Source organism: Salvelinus sp. IW2-2015, linkage group LG14 (assembly GCF_002910315.2).
Source record: "Salvelinus sp. IW2-2015 linkage group LG14, ASM291031v2, whole genome shotgun sequence".
NCBI classification, from domain to species: Eukaryota; Metazoa; Chordata; class Actinopteri; order Salmoniformes; family Salmonidae; genus Salvelinus; species Salvelinus sp. IW2-2015.
The window spans coordinates 14,999,299-15,020,511 of record NC_036854.1 but is presented as its reverse complement, the minus strand read 5'-3'; the positions used below and the strand labels follow the sequence as shown (position 1 = coordinate 15,020,511).

Here is a 21,213-nt window from a genome sequence, read left to right as displayed (position 1 = left end):
ATAAAACCACCCACGGGCCAAACTCGGCCAGTTGGAGAACCCTTCCCTAAGTTATGGTTACAATTCTGCCTTGCTGTAGCAAGGCTATATTACAAATCTCTCCAGAGAATTTTAGAGCTATATTTGTTACGTATGTATTATGCATGTGGTTGTGACTTGATGTGCAGTCAGACAGAACCTTACATCCTAGCTGTTGCCACTTCATTCGTATTGATGTAGGCAAATGTTTTTGTAGAGTTGCAGCTACATAGTGTTAAAGTGCTAAAGTCTGTCCTCGATTGCAGCGATGAGACAAGACTGTAACTACCAATTGGATACCATGAAATTGGGGAGAAAAAGGGGTTAACAAAACAAAGAAAGTGCTAAAGTCTGGGGACAAAAACACATTGTTAACACATTGTTCTTGCTCGTCGAACATCTCATTCCAAAACCATGGGCATTAATATGGATTTGGTCCCCCTTTGCTGCTATTATAGCCTCCACTCTTCTGGGAAGGCTTTTCACTAGATGTTGGAACATTTGCTGCAGGGACTTACTTCCATTCAGGCACGAGCATTAGTGAAGTTGAGCACTGATGTTGGGCAATTAAGCCTGACTCGCTGTCGGCGATCCAATTCATCCCAAAGGTGTTCGATGGAGTTGAGGTCAGGGCTCTGTGCAGGCCAGTCAAGTTCTTCCACACCGATCTCGGCAACCCATTTTTGAATGGATCTCGCTTTGTGCACTGTCATGTGAAACAGGAAAGGGCCTTCCTCAAACTTTTGCCACAAAGTTGGAAGTACAGAATGGTCTAGAATGTCCTTGTATGCTATAGCATTAAGATTTCCCTTCACTGGAACTAAGAGGCCTAACCCGAACCATGAAAAATAGCCCCAGACCATTATTCCTCCTACACCAACCTTTACAGTTGGCACTATGCATTGTGGCAGGTAGCATTCTCCTGGCATCTGCCAAACCCAGATTCATCAGTCGGACTGCCAGATGGTGAAGCGTGATTCATCACTCCAAAGAACACGTTTCCGCAACTCTTTTCCAATGTCCAATAGCGGTGAGCTTTACAGCTCTCCAGCCCACACTTGGCATTGTGCATGGTAATCTTAGGCGTGTGTGGCTGCTCGACCATGGAAACCCGTTCATGAAGCTCCCGGCGAACAGTTCTTGTGCTGACGTTGCTTCCAGAGGCAGTTTGGATCTCGGTAGTGAGTGTTTCACTGAGGACAGATGATTTTTACGAGCTTCAGCTCTCGTCAGTCCCGTTCTGTGAGCTTGTGTGGCCTACCATTTCGCAGCTGCACCGTTGTTGCTCCTAGAAATTTCCACTTCACAATAACAGCACAGTTGACCGAGGCAGCTCTAGCAGGGCAGAAATTTGACAAACTGACTTGTTGGAAAGGTCGCATCCTATGACGGTGCCACGTAAAAGTCATTGAACTCTTCAGTAAGGCCATTCTACTGCCAATATTTGTCTATGGAGATTGCATGGCTGTGTGCTCAATTTTATACACCTGTCAGTGACAGGTGTGGCTGACAAGCCAAATCCACAAATTTGAAAGGGTGTCCACATACATACATATATATACAGTGGGGAGAACAAGTATTTGATACACTGCCGATTTTGCAGGTTTTCCTACTTACAAAGCATGTAGAGGTCTGTAATTTTTATCATAGGTACACTTCAACTGTGAGAGACGGAATCTAAAACAAAAATCCAGAAAATCACATTGTATGATTTTTAAATAATTAATTAGCATTTTATTGCATGACATAAGTATTTGATCACCTTCCAACCAGTAAGAATTCCGGCTCTCACAGACTGTTAGTTTTTCTTTAAGAAGCCCTCCTGTTCTCCACTCATTACCTGTATTAACTGCACCTGTTTGAACTCGTTACCTGTATAAAAGACACCTGTCCACACACAATCAAACAGATTCAAACCTCTCCACAATGGCCAAGACCAGAGAGCTGTGTAAGGACATCAGGGATACAATTGTAGACCTGCACAAGGCTGGGATGGGCTACAGGACAATAGGCAAGCAGCTTGGTGAGAAGGAAACACCTGTTGGCGCAATTATTAGAAAATGGAAGAAGTTCAAGATGACGGTCAATCACCCTCGGTCTGGGGCTCCATGCAAGATTTCACCTCGTGGGGCATCAATGATCATGAGGAAGGTGAGGGATCAGCCGACCTACACGGCAGGCACTGGTCAATGACCTGAGGAGAGCTGGGACCACAGTCTCAAAGAAAACCATTAGTAACACACTACGCCGTCATGGATTAAAATCCTGCAGCGCACGCAAGGTCCCCCTGCTTAAGCCAGTGCATGTCCAGGCCTGTCTGAAGTTTGCCAATGACCATCTGGATGATCCAGAGGAGGAATGGGAGAAGGTCATGTGGTCTGATGAGACAAAAATATGAGCTTTTTGGTCTAACTCCACTCGCCGTGTTTGGAGGAAGAAGAAGTATGAGTACAACCCCAAGAACACCATCCAACCGTGAAGCATGGAGGTGGAACATCATTCTTTGGGGATGCTTTTCTGCAAAGGGGACAGGACGACTGCACCGTATTGAGGGGAGGATGGATGGGGCCATGTATCGCGAGATCTTGGCCAACAACCTCCTTCCCTCAGTAAGAGCATTGAAGATGGGTCGTGGCTGGGTCTTCCAGCATGACAACGACACGAAGCACGCAGCCATGGCAACTAAGGAGTGGCTCCGTAAGAAGCATCTCAAGGTCCTGGAGTGGCCTAGCCAGTATCCAGACCTGAACCCAATAGAACATTTTGGAGGGAGCTGAAAGTCCGTATTGCCCAGCGACAGCCCGAAACCTGAAGGATCTGGAGAAGATCTGTAGGGAGGAGTGGGCCAAAATCCCTGCTGCAGTGTGTGCAAACCTAGTCAAGAACTACAGGAAACGTATGATCTCTGTAATTGCAAACAAAGGTTTCTGTACCAAATATTAAGTTCTGCTTTTCTGATGTATCAAATACTTATGTCATGCAATAAAATGCAAATTAATTACTTAAAAATCATACAATGTGATTTTCTGGATTTTTGTTTTAGATTCCGTCTCTCATAGTTGAAGTGTACCTATGATAATAATTACAGACCTCTACATGCTTTGTAAGTAGGAAAACCTGCAAAATCGGCAGTGTATCAAATACTTGTTCTCCCCACTGTATATAATATTTCCCTTTTTTTGTTGTTCTGTTTGGTGAACTATGTGCCCTCCGACAGAATTATACTAGTGATCGGTTCTCATTTTTCTCCACTGACCACGGTACAGAGTTTTCAGACAGAATAATTCACCTTGCTGCGACTTGTTTTACGTTTGTACCTTAATCCTGTTTATCCACCGTACCACATAACTGCCTTTATTGAAGAATGTTCAGAAGAACATATGTTGGTGGGGTGGAAGTCCTTTAAGAGCGCGGTGCCCTGTTTTTCATGCTCTCTGGCAGCCTCTGCTGAATGGCCATTGTGAAGGAAAGCGCTGGTTTCAAAGACTGGGGAAGGCCTCCGCCTACGTGCAGCGCTAGATCAGGGACACAGGAGAAAGAGAAGGGACACACTGTTCTCTGCTCTACTTTAATTCTCTTTGGACTGAATGAGACAGGCTTTCACTTAAGTGAACCTAAAATTGCAAAAAAGTTTGCCTCACTGATCTCTATCAATAAGCTTATTTAATTAAGGTAATGCCTGAATAGCTCAGCACACGTGTTGATGGGGGCTTGGCATTGGAGTGTGTGAGCTGGATAACATAGATCAATTGTCGTTTTAGTTCCAACAAAGTTCAAGCTTCTACAAGTTTTTGTTGTTGTTATTCCTATGTTGAAGATGTGAAGAATATTTGCTGATCTGTTTGTGTGTAATGATGAGCAACCAGTTGACACAATTCTGAATTTGCGCATTCAGTTACTGATTAGCATGCACCTATTAAAACACGGACTTTTAAAACTATTAAACCCTGCGTCTCGATGAGAAATTGAAAAACTGTATGGTTGAGAGGGACGAGGCAAATGGAAATAAATCTGTCTCCACAGCCGATTGGCAAACCTACTGTAAATTGAGAAATCGTGACTAAACAAAAATAAGGAGAAACTGTACTATGAATTAATTAATTATATAATGGATGATAGTAAAATGCTTTTGAGTACCTTAAATGAAGTTTTGGGCAAAAAGGCAATTCATATATATCCTTCATTGAATCAGATGGTTCATTTATCACAAAACCCTCTGATATTGACAACTACTTGAATGACTTTTTCTTTGGCAAGATTAGCAAACTTACGTATTACATGCCAACAACAAGCTCTGAACATTCATATCCATGCAACTGACCAAATAATGATAGACAAGCATAGTCATTTTGAATTCTGTGAAGTGAGTGAGGAAGAGGTGAAAAAATGAGTGTCCACCAATAATGACAAAGCCCCTGGTACTGACAACTTGGATGGAAAATGACAAAGGATGATAGAGGATTATATTGCCACTCCTATTTGCCATCTGTTCAATCTAAGCCTACAGGAAAGTGTGTGCGATCAGGCCTGGAGAGAAGGAAAAGTAATTCCGCTGCCCAAGAATAGCAAAGCACCCTTTTCTGATTCAAACCGACCGATCAGCCTGCTACCGACCCTAAATTAATATTTTGGATCATTTTTTTTGTTGTTGAAATAGCAGACTTTCAGCATGCTTATATGGAATGGTGTCTATATACGCTGATGGCTTAATGTTATACAGTGCATTCGGAAAGTATTCAGACCCCTTGCATTTTTTCATCATTTTGTCCCGTTACAGCATTATTCTAAAATGGACTAAATCGTTTTTCCCCTCATCAATCGTCACACAATACCCCATAATGACTAAGCAAAAACAGTTTTAAAAATGCATAAAAATAAACGTATTACATTTACATAAGTATTCAGACCCTTTACTCAGTACTTTGTTGAAGCATCTTTGGCAGCGATTACAGCCTTGAGTCTTCTTGGGTATGACGCTACAAGCTTGGTACACCTGTATTTGGGGAGTTTCTCCCATTCTTCTCTGCAGATCCTCATCCTCTCAAGCTCTGTCGGGTTGGATGGGAAGTGTCGCTGCACAGCTATTTTCAGGTATCTCCAGAGTTGTTCGATTGGATTCAAGTCTGGAATCTGGCTGGGCCACTTGACATTCAGAGACTTATCCCGAAGCCAATCCTACGTTGTCTTGGCTGTGTGCTTAGGGTTGTTGTCCTGTTGGCAGGTGAATCTTCACCCCAGTCTGATGTCCTGAGCGCTCTGGAGCAGGATTTCATCAAGGATCTCGCTGTACTTTGCTCCTTTCATCTTTCCCTCGATCCTGACTAGTCTCTCAGTCACTGCTGCTGAAAAACATCCACACACCGTGATGCTGCCACCACCATGCTTCACCGTAGTGATGGTGCCAGGTTTCTTCCAGACGTGGCGCTTGACATTCAGGCCAAAGAGTTCAATCTTGGTTTCATCAGACCAGAGAATCTTGTTTCTCATGGTCTGAGAGTCTTTAGGTGCCTTTTGGCAAACTCCAAGTGGGCTGTCATGTGCCTTTTACTGAGGAGTAGCTTCCGCCTGGCCACTCTACCATAAAGGCCTGAAGCCAGGCTTCCCAACATTTTTTTTACCACGATTTTCTTTTTTTGTTCTTTCGTGTCTGTTTCATAATTTTGCTTAAATTATAAAAAGGCTGAATGTATCTCACAGTAGAAAGCATCCGAGCGAGCGAAACAGCGCCCCTCTGTCTCTCTACAAGTTGGCAATTATCTGATTTAGAAAGAATATGACAATGTTGCCGCCCATAGCATTGAATGCAAGGGAAGACAGCAAACATTTGGCCTCCATTGATAAAAAAAAGTATAACACGTGCTAATCTGAGCGAGCTCAACTGTGAATGGTTTTGGTGCACAACAAAAAAAGAGTTGGAGTTTCGTGTCACTCCTGTTAAATCGCATTGAGAGCATACGTCATTGACAAACAACTTGAATTGTTGCATCTCGTTGTGGTGTTGTCCTCCTGTGGCTGGCTAGCTAGATATACAATTGGCACTTTCCAAAATTAGCCATGGATGGAGATAGGGATTTGGACTTTTACTTTTACTTAATTCTCCATACTGGCCAGTGGTGATTTTAGCATGTACATCTTGGTGGGGCAAAAACAAAAGAAATGTGGGATGTATGTCAGCAAAGACACTCCACAACACAACTCTAAACAATACATTAATTGCACTATATCACTGCTACTCCTGTCTATCAGTGGAGCCTTGTCTGGCAGTGAAAAAGTTAATTCAGCCTCATTTAACCTCAACATTGTCTCAACATTGTCTCTTAATGATCGGCTATGAAAAGCCAACTGAAAATTATTCATGATTATTATTTGACCATGCTTGTCACTTGTGAACATTTTGAACATCTTGGCATAGTTCTGTTATAATCTCCACCCGGCACAGCCAGAAGAGGACTGGCCACCCCTCATAGCCTGGTTCCTCTCTAGGCTTCTTCCTAGGTTTTGGCCTTTCTAGGGAGTTTTTCCTATCCACCGTGCTTCTACACCTGCATTGCTTGCTGTTTGGGGTTTTAGGCTGGGTGTCTGTACAGCACTTCGAGATATTAGCTGATGTACGAAGGGCTATATAAAATAAACTTGATTGATTGATTGATTTAATGCCTTTTAAAAAACATAGCTGATATGGCTGACTTGCTTCAACAAATGTGTTTTTTACTGACAATTGAGATGTACAAAGTATGGCATGAGGGAACGACAAGCGGATAAGAGGCCATCCGTAATTTCAATTAAGACATTAATGAGCGAGCTAGGACGGACATGGTCAATATAACTATTTGTTCAGCACTTTTGAAATGAACAGCGACAGAATTCAGAACATGGGCCGTTCTTAGTGTTCTCCTTGTACACCAAGTCAGAATCGTAGGATAAATAAAGGGGGCATATAAGCAGACAATAAAAGCTCTTACAATATTCAATGATTACATTTCTCAAAAACTGGTTATAGGCTACATGTGCACCATGAAGTCAGAACAGTTGGCGAAATTCAGAGGTGAAAATAGACCAAATTATTAGGGGGAGGAACTAACAGCTTACTACACAACATACTTACTGTAGTATTACTTTCTTAGCTACAATGTACATATCTCCCTGACATATTACATAATTTATGCAGGAGCATACATGACATTTTTGAACTCACCTTGTTGTGCTGTGCTCACTTGAACACGAAGGTGGCACAGAGGTCCTTCGTGGGCAAACTTTGTCATAAAAGTCTGGTGTTCTCTGGATTTATGGTGCTTTCAAGACAACTGGGAACACTGCCCCACCTGCCCTGAATGACGGGTCACCACTGATACTGGCCAATGATTTATTACTGCGATTCTGATCCAACCATTAATTCATACATTGTTGTGCCCCTGGCCTGAGAGAATGGAAGTTCAATATGTAGCTAGATGTAGAAGGCTAATGTTAATTAGCTAACGTTGCCCATAAAGGGAAGTTCGGCTAGCGAGGAAACATTTTAGCCAGGTAGCCCAGGACAACAAAAAATAAAAGCGTGTACTATATCAGTGATAGACCGTTTCATCAACATGAAAGAGAGGAGGATGGCATTGGCATTTCTTTACAAGTAGGGTGAGTCAACATGTTTTTCTACTTCCATACGCACACAGAAATCAGAACCATGGTAAGCCACATCATATTTAGCTTACGTTAATTGGACTAAATTGTTTTTGGTGTCTTAGTTGTCACCGTATTAGCATAAGCACAGGTAATTTGATGTTGGTATTTGATATTTTATTAGGATCCCCATTAGCTGTTGCAAAAGCAGCAGCTACTCTTCCTGGGGTCCACACAAAACACGAAACATGATTTAATACAGAACATTAATAGACAAGAACAGCTCAAGGACAGAACTACATACTTTTTTTTTAAAGGCACACATAGCCTACATATCAATACATACACACAATATCTACTTCAAATAGGAATGTTGAAGTTGAAACAGTGCTGGAATAGGGGAGGCAGCTCCTGTTTTCTATTGTGACTTGCGGTAACTCTCTGTGGTTCTAAATCAATAGTTGTTTAGTGGTCCGAAAATGTCAAAAACATGAACTTGACCATGCTGTAGATCATGTAACTGTCTGTTAAATGCAGTATGCTTTGTGGCCTTCAACGAACAGAGGTTGCTATCTGGTTTTGTGGTAAAACAAAGGTGTGGTTGAATTTACTCTGCCCCGCTGTGTTCTCTTATTGTCTCGGCCTTTAGGCCCGTATATATCATGGTCGCAAGGCACATGAATTAACAGTTTATAGAGCAAATAATGCAATTATCACAACACATAGGTTGTAATATCCATTTTACCCATGCACCTCTACTCTAATGATAGTCCTAAATATATCAAAAACTAAAAACCGTGCTTAACCCTAAAATAAATATTGTATTGAATAATGGGGCAATTGAGCAAGAGAGGAGAGTGAACTGCTTGGTGTTACCCTAGATTGTAAACTGAAATGGTCCAAACATAATGATGCAATGGTTACTAAGATTGGGAGAGGTCTATCCGTGATAAAGCGCTGCTCTGCTTCTTGACATCACAATCAACCAAACAAGTCCTACAGGCCCAAGTGTTATCACACCTGGACTACTGCCCAGTTATATGGTGAAGTGCTGCAAAGTAGGACATAAGCAAATTGCAGTTGGCCCAAAACAGATCATCATGGCTGGCCCTTAAATGTACCCTGAGGGCTAATATCAAGAGATTGAGGAAAGATTGACTGGATCACTACTTGTCTTTGCGAGGTGTTGAATGCACCAAACTGTCTGTTCAAACAGCTAACACACAGTTCAGACACCGATACATATCCCAAAGGACATGTCACCAGAGGTCTCTTCACAGTCCATAAGTTCAGAACAGAGGGCTAGGAAACACACAGTACTATATAGAGCCAGGACTAGGTCTCTGGCGGTCATGAAATTTTGTCAGCCGGTTATTGACGTGCAAAAGTCTGCCGGTCTCACGGTAATTGACTGTTAATTAACATAAACACATTTAGCATCTCCAGGACTCCGCATACAAACTGCATACAAGCTGCTGATGCGGGCCTTTGGAACATCTACATTGAAGTATAATGAATACATTTTATATACACCATACAATAAATCCTTATTTTCTTTGTCAGGTCTAAAGAAACAATATGATATGAAGAAAATGTATTTCAGAAGAAAGAAATATGAGTTGGCCTACTGTATGTTATCTGGCTATGCTCCATGCCGTATGCTGTAGGCTTGTTCATTTAGCTGACAAGATTTGCTTGTAAGTCCCATGGCATTATTTTATATTGTATGATTTTAAAGTAAAAATAATATAATTGAATTTAGCTGAATAAAATAGAAAGGATATTTTTTCAAATTCCGGTGCGCATATGAATGGCTATGTTGACCGCAGAAGTGATCATTTGAAACAGGTCCTATACGCTAGATTTAGAGGTATTTGTCAACTTGAATTGTGAATGATACAAACCTTTAGAATGTCTTACAAATAAAAACATATATGGGCTGCGACTATAGGCTATTGACGATTTCAGAAAGTCGCAAAGAAAGCTTGCGCTCTGTCCCTTGCCTCAGGCTGCAGAGCAGTTCTCTCAAGGGATCATATTTTCACCCATCAGACTATACTTAATTTAATCTTGTCTTTGCAAAATTTCCTAAAACCTGATTCAGATTGAGGATATTTTTATTTATTTAACAATTTTAGAATAAGACTGTTACGTAACAAAATGTGGAAAAAGTCAAGGGGTCTGAATACTTTCCAAATGCAGTGTATGAGTGGTCCCGGGAATCGAACCCAGTACCCTGACGTTATTAGCACCATTCTCTACCAACTGAGCGACATAATTATTATTATGTATTGTTTTATTTATGATGTAGGCTATAGTAAATACTCTAGTTTTATACTGAGGAACTCAGCTTGTGCCATCAAACCCCTATAATTTATCCAGAATGCTGCAGCCTGCCTGAGGTTCAACCTTCCCAAGTTTTCCCATGTCACCCCTACCTCCTCACCCCCTTAATACTCGCACTTGATTTTTTTTCCTTACTAGCTTTGACCTTGCTGATAGCTACTTTATTGAGGAACATTTATTTATTTTGACGAAATGGGATTTGTTTTGTTTTCTGTCTATATATTCCTATACTTCTCCTTTAAATTCTTGTTGAAATCCTTGCGCCATCCTTTCCCAAGTCATGGGGATTGATTTCTTGGAATTCTCTACTGTACATTCTTCCAGGAAATGCTTTCCTTTCCATGTTCTCTCTGGAATAGTGAGAGTGGGTGGAAATGGAGATGGTGGCACTATGATGCCCATTCTTCTTTGAGGAAATCCGTGGAGGCATAGTTCTGTTACCGGGCAAATTACACTTACACCATTGACACATCTGTTCCTGCCCCGTCATACTGTATGGCTTTACATCCTAAATACCACATTCACAGTCTTTACACTAGTTGCATATGAGTTAGATTAAATAAATCCCATGTACTGTATGTATATACATCTGTGTCATGCTAATTTCTATGACAACATGTAGCCTATCATCAGAACAGAATATATGGCTACTCGTTGTAGACATAATTAGTAAGACCTAAAAGCAATGTTGAATTTGTACTTCCATTTGTAGCTTTTAATTGGTTTCTCCAGAAATTAATTTCTGATCAATTATGAATTCATGTAGGCTACTCCGGCCCTTTCAATATATATCTATAAATTGCTCTTGACAAGCTTTCTCTTTTTAACTACAATACGAGCATCCTATTTTAGACCTGCCATGGAAGCTTAATTATTATCCATTATGTATAACCTGACTACCTTACTACTCATTTTTAAGACAGGATTTTTACCCTAAATTGGAAGTGGAACAAAGTCAGTGTTCAAGGTTTTGAGCCATTCCTTGAACAATATGTCATTTTCAGCTCTCCAAATCGATTACGAATGGAGCTTACCTTCAGACATATTGGCTGCCTTTTGAAAAATGTGGTGATTTTCTGAAGAGAGCAGTGTAAAATACTTGGATTTTCAATTTCTCTTAAGAGTGTGAAGGTACATACTGTACCTCATGTGTTATTCTGCCTTTTAGTAATTTGTTCATGGATCATTGAGATGAGATTGTACTTTATTAATCCCCAAGGTGACCTTAGGTTGAAAAATGCTTGCTAATGTTTGAGCGTGCCCCAGCACTGAGTGTACAAAATATTATTCCTAATATTGAGTTGCACCCACTTTTCCCCCACAGCCTAATTATTACACAGGTGCACCTTGTGCTGGGGACAATAAAAGTCCACTGCAGTTTTGTCACACAATGCCACAGTGCTACTGAGGACTATTTCTGCCCAGTCATGTGAAATCCATAGATAAGGGCCTAATGAATTTATTTCAATTGACAGATTTTTTTTCCTATGAACTGTAACTCAGTAAAATCTTTGAGATTGTTGCGTTTACATTTTTGTTCAGTAATAAAAGCAATCCAAAACATAGAACACAGACAACAAATAAAAGCTAAATACAAGTGATGTTCTGAGTGCATGCCAGCGTGCTGTGTGTTTGGAATGAATGATCTGACATGTAGCTTCCTCCTTTGTGCAGGTGTAGGGCGGGGGTGTACTATTAAATCTGACTGTCTACTGTTGTTTGTTTCCTGCTGTGGTCCTATGTGTATTATGCATGAAATGTGTGAGCTGTAGTAAGCTTTTCATTTTGTATGACAATAAATGTCAATTGATCTAATATCGGTCTCTCTCTTTGTGTCGCTGCAGAAATACAAAGCTGGGCGATGTGATGACATCCTCAAGTGGAAGCCGCCCAGCCTCAACTCTGTAGACTTCCGCCTCAAGATCACCAAAGTCGGAGGAGAAGGGTGAGTCACTGTTGCTAGGGAAACGCTCTGGCTGCGTGATGATTCCACTGCAAGAACAAACCCCCATCTCTGACACATGCGTGTAGTTTGAGACATCAAACCCAACCACGTACTATAGTAGTAGTGAGTGAGTGTCAGCTAATCGCTTTGAACCATGTTTTGTAACTTTTAGACATTTCTGTTTTGTTTTTGTTTGTATCATTCTTATATAAGATGTTTTTTTCTGTATGAGCTATACCTTGAATCGCCCATAACTACTGACATTATGTTATGCCACGGGCCCTTATTGAATTCAACTGCAATATCTGTCCAAGACACATTGGTATTTTGTTGCCACTATTCCGATAATGAAGAAGGAATAGAAGTCAGCAGGCTTTGCCATTGCCTGAACTGCAGACTTTCATTCCTTTCATTGTACATACGAAAGTCCACAAATGAATCGGATGTTTTCCTACTGATAGGCAATATCCATCTAGCTCTCTTTTACTTTCTCCACCTGTATTAGGTTAGAACACCATATTTATCACCAACAGATTCTCATCTCATCTTGCCAGCCTGCTCATGAAATGGTGGGAGTTCTTTCCAGAAAATACCTTCGATTAAATTGACCCATTATTCTCAGTTCCTCTGTACTTACTACCTATCCAGGCACTGCTGTGCTGTACTGTACTTTACTGGGCTGTAAAGTGTTTCCTATAGGTCCACAGCTAATACATCAAACATGCTAAATAAATAATGTTGGGAGTATATTTGAGAAAATGCCTGCTTGCTACCTCATTCCCTCAGCACCTTCCCAGGTACTGCTATGCTCTTCTGTGAGGTGAGGTTTCTTAGTTGGCACTCTGTAAGACTCACTGCAGTGCGCACAGCCACTCAGTTTTTTTTTTTAAAGGAGACCAGAATTTCAACCACCTTATTTATTTATTTTCCACAGTATAGTAGGAAAATTAGAGCGGGAGATGGACAGAGAGGGAGATAGACAGGAAAGTGTCCGAGACGGGGCTCAAACCCTGTCGCGAGTGGGGCACACAGTCAGTTTATTTCTACATATTTAAACAGATGGATATGTAATGTAATCTTCACTTCAACACTATTGACAGATAAAGGTAACCTAATTTAACAAATTGCACTGAAAGATTATACTTTGCAATCATTTATTAATCAAAAATCAACAGAAAAGCAATTCCATTGTGCGGAAAAATTAAGTACCCCCCTAGCTTCAATAGCTGGTGTTGGCCCGTTTGGCTGAAATAACTTAATGTAGCCATTTCTTGTCACTGTTGATCAGTCTCTTACATCAACTGGTAGGAATTTTGCCTACTATTCTTTACAGTACTGCTAGAACTGTGTCAGGTACAGCATTTCGATAGGATTCTTTTTTTGAGGCATTCTCTTGTAGCTTGGCTTTTGTGTTTTGGATCGTTGTCCTGTTGCAAGATCCATGTTCGGTTCAGCTTCAGCTCTTTTGACAGATGGCCTCACATTCTCCTCAAGAATTCTCTGGTACAATATGGAATTCACGGTTGACTCAATGATGGCAAGTTGGCCAGGCCCTCAGGCAGCAAAGCAGCCCCAAACCATGATGTCACCGCCTCCATGCTTTATGGTTGGTGTGAGGTTCTTCTGTTCAAAGGCAGTTTTTCGTTTTTGTCAAACATGGCGTCTGGCATTGCGGCCAAACAACTCGACCTTTGACTCATCTGTCCAGAGAACATTGTTCCAGTAGTTTTGGTCTTTACCCAGGTGTTGTCTGGCAAACGTTAGTCGTGTCTTGATATCATTTTTTGAAAAAAGAGTCTTATTCCTTCCTGCCCTCCCAGGTAGGCCACGTTTGTGCAGTCTCTTTCTGACAGTTGACTCATGCACTCCGACATTGACTGTGGCAAGAGAGGCCTGTAGATCCCTTGATGTTACTTCTATGAGCATCTTTCAGTGAGCTTTTGGGCTAAATTTGGTGGGACGACCTGTCCTAGGTAGATTGCCAGTGGTCTGGAATTTCCTCCATTTGTAGATGATCCGTCGAACAGTGGAATTATGTTTTTTTAATTGCTTGGAAATGGATTTGTAACCCCTCTTAGACTCATGGGCATCAATAATCTGGGATAGTATTTTTTATGTTGGCATGATGTGTAACCACACACCCATTTGGTAAAGACCAAACCAGACCAAATGTCTCATCTTTATGGAAGGCTAGACCCTTGCAAGTTACTCTCTAATTTTTTTATAACATTTGCACCTGTTTTGGTGCACCTGTTTTGGTGGACCAGTTTTGGTGCACCTGATTCTAATTTTTGCGATTTTATGTGATGGTAAAGGTAGGGGTGTACTAACTTTTTCTGGCACACCAATGATTCTATTTCAGCTCGTGAAACATGGGACTAACACTGTACATGCGTTTATATTTTTATATTTATATTTTTTATATGCGTTTATATTTTTGTTCAGTGTAGTTCTGATAGTGCTGTTAGCTGGCAGAGTAGCGCTCCTCTGCTTCTCCTCAGAGCCCACTAGTGGTGCAGGTCATTAAGTATGTCTTTGTCTCAGTTAGAGAAGACAGAGAAGGAACAAGTGCTTGTTTATCTGCCCACTCCATCCCTCAGCGTGTCTCTGCTCTCTGTGCTACAGAGAAGAAGCAGCTCACAGTCTCACGACTTTCATCACCTCAACTGAAAAACAGGAGGAGAAGCCGAGAGAAAAGGATGTATAGGTGGATGGAGGAAAGGAGGATAGAGAGAGAGAGCAGGAAGAAGAGGGAGCGTGAGAGAGAGAAGAAGACAGTTAGCGAAAGAGACAGCAAGTAATTAAAGGAGTTTTACCATGTGGGGCATGGAAGAAGTAGTGCTTTGGTTTCTGACATGGCAACTTGATATATGGATTCATCGAGTTTGGTTTCTCTCTGAAGAGGCTGCCTCTAATTGGGCCAATAAAACATTTTCTGCATGCGTCATTGTAAATTCAACCAATCGGGGTGAGACCTGACTGCACTACAGCCCCTGTTAAAGCGATATGTGGATATGAATCACGGCAGTCCAGGTGGACTGGACAGGGCCACTCCACAGGGTGCCAGCCAGACGTATTTGATACTGCACCCCATTACAGTGGACTACATGCTGAATGCTCACAGCTGAATATCAGAAGTCGCAATTAATAGGGAGAGATGTACGGAGAGAATGCAAACCAGAATAACATTCCATTAAAAACACTGTGTGAATATGAATTACCAAAGCTGAGGCGGAGTGGACATGCTCCACAGGGGCCAGCCATGTCTGGTCCTGTTCTGACTCTGCCTGGCCTCTGTCATATGGGACACTGGTGTTGTCACACCAACTGACAGGTCTGGGCGGAGTTACAGCCACACACTTGCAATAGAACTCGCCAGCTTGTAGTCCTATAAACTGGAAAGGAGTTACCTCTGGTTCGTTCAGCCATTCCTAGGGGAATATTCATGGGGAAAGAATCGTGTTTTTGGATAAATGCCAAAAGTAAGGTCTGGGGTTAGTTAACGGGCTTAGCCTACTGGGTTTGTAGTGACGCCTCTAGCGCTGAGATGCAGTGTCTTAGACCGCTGCGCCACTCGGGAGCACAATTAGCTAACATTAGCTAATGAAGATTATCTCATAGAACAAAACATAGAAACTAAGCCTGTGTTTACCACAGACCTTATTTTCAGCATATTTCCAAAACCCCAAAAAATCTCAACTTCCCCATAGGCTTTGGCCAATGAGCCATGGCGGGGTTAGTGCCTACAAAAAGACGCCATTACTATTGCTCTCTATTAACAGGTCTGTTGTCCTTGGAAAAAGCTTAGCTCAAAACTTCCCGCCTCAGTACAGCATATGCATACCAAATGTTCCACCTCGTAAAGCAAAAAGTGAGTAATCTGTGTCCACTTTTATCAGCTGCTGAACAGGACTCCAGGGAGAGTAGGCTTGATGGCCCTGCAGGAAAGCAGCTTACAGCAGGCAGGCAGGGGTTAGAGGCTATAGTTTTCATACCCCCGGCCTCCTGGCCTCCCAGCCAGCTGCAGTGGCAAGAGACAGGGGCTGAGTCTTAAATGGCACCCTTTTCCCTATCTAGTGCACTACTTTTAGCCAGAGCCCTATATGCCCTGGTCTAAAGTAGTGCACTAGATAGGGAAACGGGTGCCATTTATCTAGTGCACTACTTTTAGCCAGAGCCCTATATGCCCTGGTCTAAAGTAGTGCACTAGATAGGGAAACGGGTGCCATTTATCTAGGGCACTACTTTTAGCCAGAGCCCTATTTGCCCTGGTCAAAAGTAGTCCACTATATAGGGAAATACAGTAGCATTTGGGATGCTGCCAGAGATCCATCTGGTTCCATCCTTCAGCATCTAGAAGGAGATCTGTCAGGGCAATACATGTTCCTTTGGACTGTATTCTCTCTGTGAAATGACTGTTGTGCATGTAGAACAAGTTATCTGGAATGCCCTTGTGGCTCATAGCCCTTGCTGGCAGCTCAGCCCCAGTCCATTTTGAAGCTTGTTGGACGAAGGCCATTTCAGTACACTGGAGCTGTATCGTTGACTGTGGCTCTCTGTGATTTGGGGATTCAAACTAAGTCCTGTTCCCAAATGTGTTTGATTCAATTTGGGTAATGTAGGCTATAAATGCACGTTATCACCTTTACTCTGTGGATTTTAGGTCGTTTGTACCTCAATTGAGCAATCATCAAACGCAGCGTGAAATGCTAAGTAACACATATAGCCCAGAGTACCCTATTCAGATTGCAGTGGAACGTCAACTTAGCGTCTCACATAAAGATCCAGAAATTGAAATGACAGAGGCCACAGGCCGACTGTCATTTCACAGTATCAGCCTTAATGACTGTGATACATTCGGTTATTTTCGGAGCACCATGTCAATAGAATTGTACATTTTGTCATGGTTTACTTTTTTGTCAGTGACGAGGGCTTGGTAAATACACAGCCATACAGTTTAGGAGAGCAAAGTAGGCTATTTTAGGAAAGTTGGAGGTCGGACAGAGGTTGGGTAAAGAAGCATGTGAGAGACCTTTGGCGGGCGGGTGTGGCGTGAAAGGTTATGTTGTGAACTCTCAGGGTTGCTCTCCAGTTGTTTCCATCAGTTCATGGAAGGCCGGAGGGTTCAATGGCCGTGTTGACGGCTGCTTCCTGCCTGCCCTCTCTTCACCACTGTCATTACAAAGGAAAAGGGAGTGGAGAGGCAGTCCCCTCCCCTTCCCCTTTTAATGCGTGTTCTGCTCACCCAAATCCATGTATACCCAATAGGTGGTCTCCAACAGGATGACCCAACAAGGTGGGTGAGATTAAATCCACCCACTGTGGTTTGAACATCAGTTCCGCTAGCCCCCTCTTTTCCGCCGGTGCGTCTCACTGGTTTAAGTGATGCTGTAGGGAGAACCAGGAGTAGGAAGCCAGTGACAGTATCGTCAGAGACCGTGTTTAGGTCTGGTGGAGGGAGGGTTTCTGGTGCGTATCAACAGCAGACGATGGCTTATCCCGAAATAACCATGGGCAGGGGGGGGGGGGGGGGGGTTCAGTGGAGGGGATGAGGGTGTCATTAAGGCCAGCTGTGGGATGAGACCCGAAAAGCACATGGCTACAGGAACAGAGGGGCCAGCGAACCACTTGTTTGGGGCCTCACACACACAAACCCCTGATAAAGCCACATTACGGTTGATTAACTGCTGAGCGCTCACAGCTGGTGATCAGAAATCACAATTAAAATAGCTGACGTAGAGACAGACGGATGATGTATGGAGAGGATGTAAAAACCGTTATTACATTCCAAGCAGAAGGTGCTCAGTTTGATGCCTGTGAGTTTTGGGCATAGCTATAATTGCCCCCCCAGATGTGGCATCGTCACCGTCGTGTGTTTGCACTAAATACCCTCCAGATGCGCTGAGAAAAAGGCTACATTCCAAACATCTTTCCTTCCTCCCAAGGTCTATACTTGTTCCCTTCACTGATTTGAAAGGAAATGACTGAGAATGAGTGCACACTTCAGGACAAAGCCGATATTATTGTGATGCACCCAGAGATGGGAGGTGTGATGGTGGATGTTGGCAGCATATCACTCTGTTACTAGCTGGTAATCAGCGGTGTGCAGTAGTAGGCTAACTCTGTTGTCGGAGAGCCATTGTTCCCTCTCGCTGTCTAACGAGCAGAGTGGAGGGTGCTGTGTTGCGCCTGACGCTCAGGGAGACCTCAGGGAGTCTTGGGGTGTTAATGAAGATGTTTTGTCTTTGCAGGTTGCTCCCCCAGACTGTCGGATTGCTCTACGTCGGCAGCCGTGACCTGCCCTTTGCACAGATGAAGGTGAGACAAGAAGCTGGATGTGTTGCTAAATTCAACCCAACACCCACACAGAACGCTGTAAGCCCAGGCCATGAAAAAAGATCTGCCTAACAACACCAAGTGAGCCTGCACCATCTATGACCGATCTGTTTAGGTCAGACACCACCGGCGTTTATGGTGAAAGCAGCAGGTAGCAGTGAAACGAGAGGAGCCTTTAATGGTGTGGGAGTATGTAAATGTGTACATCACCTGCCCAGAAAGTGATCAATTTCCCAGGGGAGGGACAGTGTAATGCATCTCAGTCTCATTGTATATTACTTATATGTGGGTTAATGGCCGTGCTTAATTTTATCCGGATCCTGCCTTAACAGGATCCAGCACCTCTCAGTTTTGGACTGTTTCGTACCGGTAGCTCTCCTGGCATGAAAAATAATTTTCACTCTTTGCAATGTAAAACTTCCAATAAAAACGATCAGTGTAAATTCGAGTTGCATCTTCTCTAATTCTCCTGCCCCCTACAAAACGTTAATGTGAAAACATGCCTGATATAATAAAAATGGATTTGTGTTGGACCACCCCGGGTTAATGGTTTGCGCATCATTGTAGCCCAGAGACAGACCAACGCATGGCTGTTAATGTGGTATGAGAGAGAAGCACGCCTGACTCTCTCACAACTAGATTCACTGAAATGAAATCATTCAGAATTCTACACCAGGAGCAGACTTATAATTTAGCCACAGAGGAACAATAGCATTTTTTTTAAATAAATGGTGTGTAGGCCAATCACATGCATGGCCTACAGTCAGGAACAGCATGCAGCCAAAACAGTCCTTTCGCAAATATTTCAAATACAATCGCAGGAGAACACAGGTTGGAAAGAAAATGGCTCCTGCTGAAAAGAGAATACTAATCTGTCTGTAGTCTCCCAAAAATGTGTTATCTTCCAAATAGGCCTATTGAGCGAACAGCACTGTTTTACAAAGTAAAATAAGAGAGCTTTTGGCACGAATGCATCTGCCATCCCAGGTGAGTGAGCTGCGCGTCATTGGGTGAGTCAGTGAAATTGGAAAGCTGTTTTAGGACTATAATTTCCTCCTCATATCGTGCAATATGTCTGTCTTCACACACCTAGGCCTAGGCAATTATTGGTGGATTCAAGACATGGTTGTTTTTATTGATCTCAGATATTCTTAGTTTGTCAGTAGCCTGGCATTTTGATCATTTGTGCAGCGTTAAAAAAGATTCAGTCATGTAAAATGATGTAGAATTGCATGAAATGCGTTTATAAAAGGCCAAATTTTTCACGGACCCAAGGCTACAATAAATGTTCCCCCATGTTTGAAACTTCTGCAAGCACCTTTACTCTACTGTATGCCACTACGCAAAGTGATGATAATGCATGCAATGCTTTATTAAAAAGGGGATTTTTCTTTTTTAATGAGTTCCGGTACCTCAGCTCAGAGCCCCCCAGGTCCCCCCACCCCCCTCTGTCCCTCACTTTTTTATCCGGCACCTCCCGATTTACAAATTAAGCACTAGTTAATGTGACACATTTGATCTATGCCTATTTGCCTCTAGATTGTTTCGGTAATTTCAGACTCAATTCTTTAGTAATTTTAGGAAGAATAATTGACATAAAATATCTGGATTTGATATGCTTTAATTGTTAGGAGTTCTATTTTTGTTCCATACAGAAGCAGCAACTTATGATTTGCCAGTTTGTCTTCTTTTAAGGCCCTGGATATTTTCCAAGTAGATAATTGACTGCTTTAATGCAGACAGAAATCAATATACCCTTCAATCTCTCTCCAAAACGAAACACATTTGCATCTGTTAATAGTCTTGCGTGGAAACAACAGCATCTGTCTGTGGTGACTCTGTGTGTCATTTTTGGGGGGGTGCTTTGTCTATAGCCTATCAGTGACACATTTCCTATGAACTCTCAACTCAGCTTTTTGCTTTAGTCCACCAATTAGTGTACTCACGCGTCTTCCACTCATTTCACAGACATTATCTGTCTTTGACGATCAGTATGACCCTCCAGTAGCCAGACATTGACCTCACTTAATGGCACAGTGCGAGACTGTTAACACTCTTCCCATTTAAAAGGTGGATGTGTAGAGGCGTTACTGCACTGTTGTTCTTAACGGAGTCATGTTGTTTATGAGTCAATCAGTCACAGCTGTGACACTATGATGAAGCACCATATCATTTTTTCCCCTCATAGCGGAATTGCTGGTGCTAAACTTGTCATGATTGGAAGAGAGGGGCATGGAGGACGGATTGTGAAGTTGAAAACACAGAATAATAGATTGGGGTGATAGTGAGTTTTCCTTTACCGGAGTCTCCTGCTAGATGGCTGCAGGAGTGAGACCATAATGAAGTGGATTTGGACGGATTAAACACCAAGCAGTGGGGAGACAAGGCAGCCAGCATTTCACACACAACTAGGATGGGATCCCAGCAAACAGGACAGACTCCACTCCCTGCCTGATAAACTTGCCTCCTGCATTGTTATTTGGCAGCTCGCCCCGCTTGGCTTTGTGTAACACATTTCTTCGCCCGTTCTGTCACTCCTCCTGAGTTGTCTCTCAGCTATTCTTAGGAAGGTCTGGGAAAAAATGTGTTTAGTTTGGAAATGGAACCTAATCGACAGATCACGACAGCTAAATGTGTGCGTGTTCTCATTTTAATAGCGGAGTACTGCGACTTGGCTCTGAGACGCTAATGATACGGCTAGTGTGAGAACGTGTACTTCCTGAGTCTTAAAATGTGTGATTTTGGGTTGATCCCACATTTTTTCAAGGTCATGCTATCTGTGGTGTGATGTCCACCTGAGCTTGTCACCTCCATCTCGTTCAAACAAACACACTCTCAACACCCTTTTTTTCTCTAAACACACACACCTACCTCCCTTCCCTGTTGAGTACCCAGATGCCCTTCTCTCCAAGAGCAATCGGGCTCTTACTTAGGCCTTGGTCTTGCCAGTCAAG

At 42.6% G+C, this 21,213-nt stretch overlaps 1 protein-coding gene across 1 annotated transcript in view; it reads left to right on the top strand.

Annotated features, from left to right (window-relative positions):
• rngtt (RNA guanylyltransferase and 5'-phosphatase) overlaps positions 1-21,213 on the top strand; it is a 148,124-nt gene that overhangs the window by 122,553 nt on the left and 4,358 nt on the right. Inside the window, 2 exon segments of the mRNA XM_023999893.2 lie at positions 11,823-11,923; positions 18,175-18,260. Of these exon segments, the coding sequence (XP_023855661.1) occupies positions 11,823-11,923; positions 18,175-18,260 (187 nt within the window).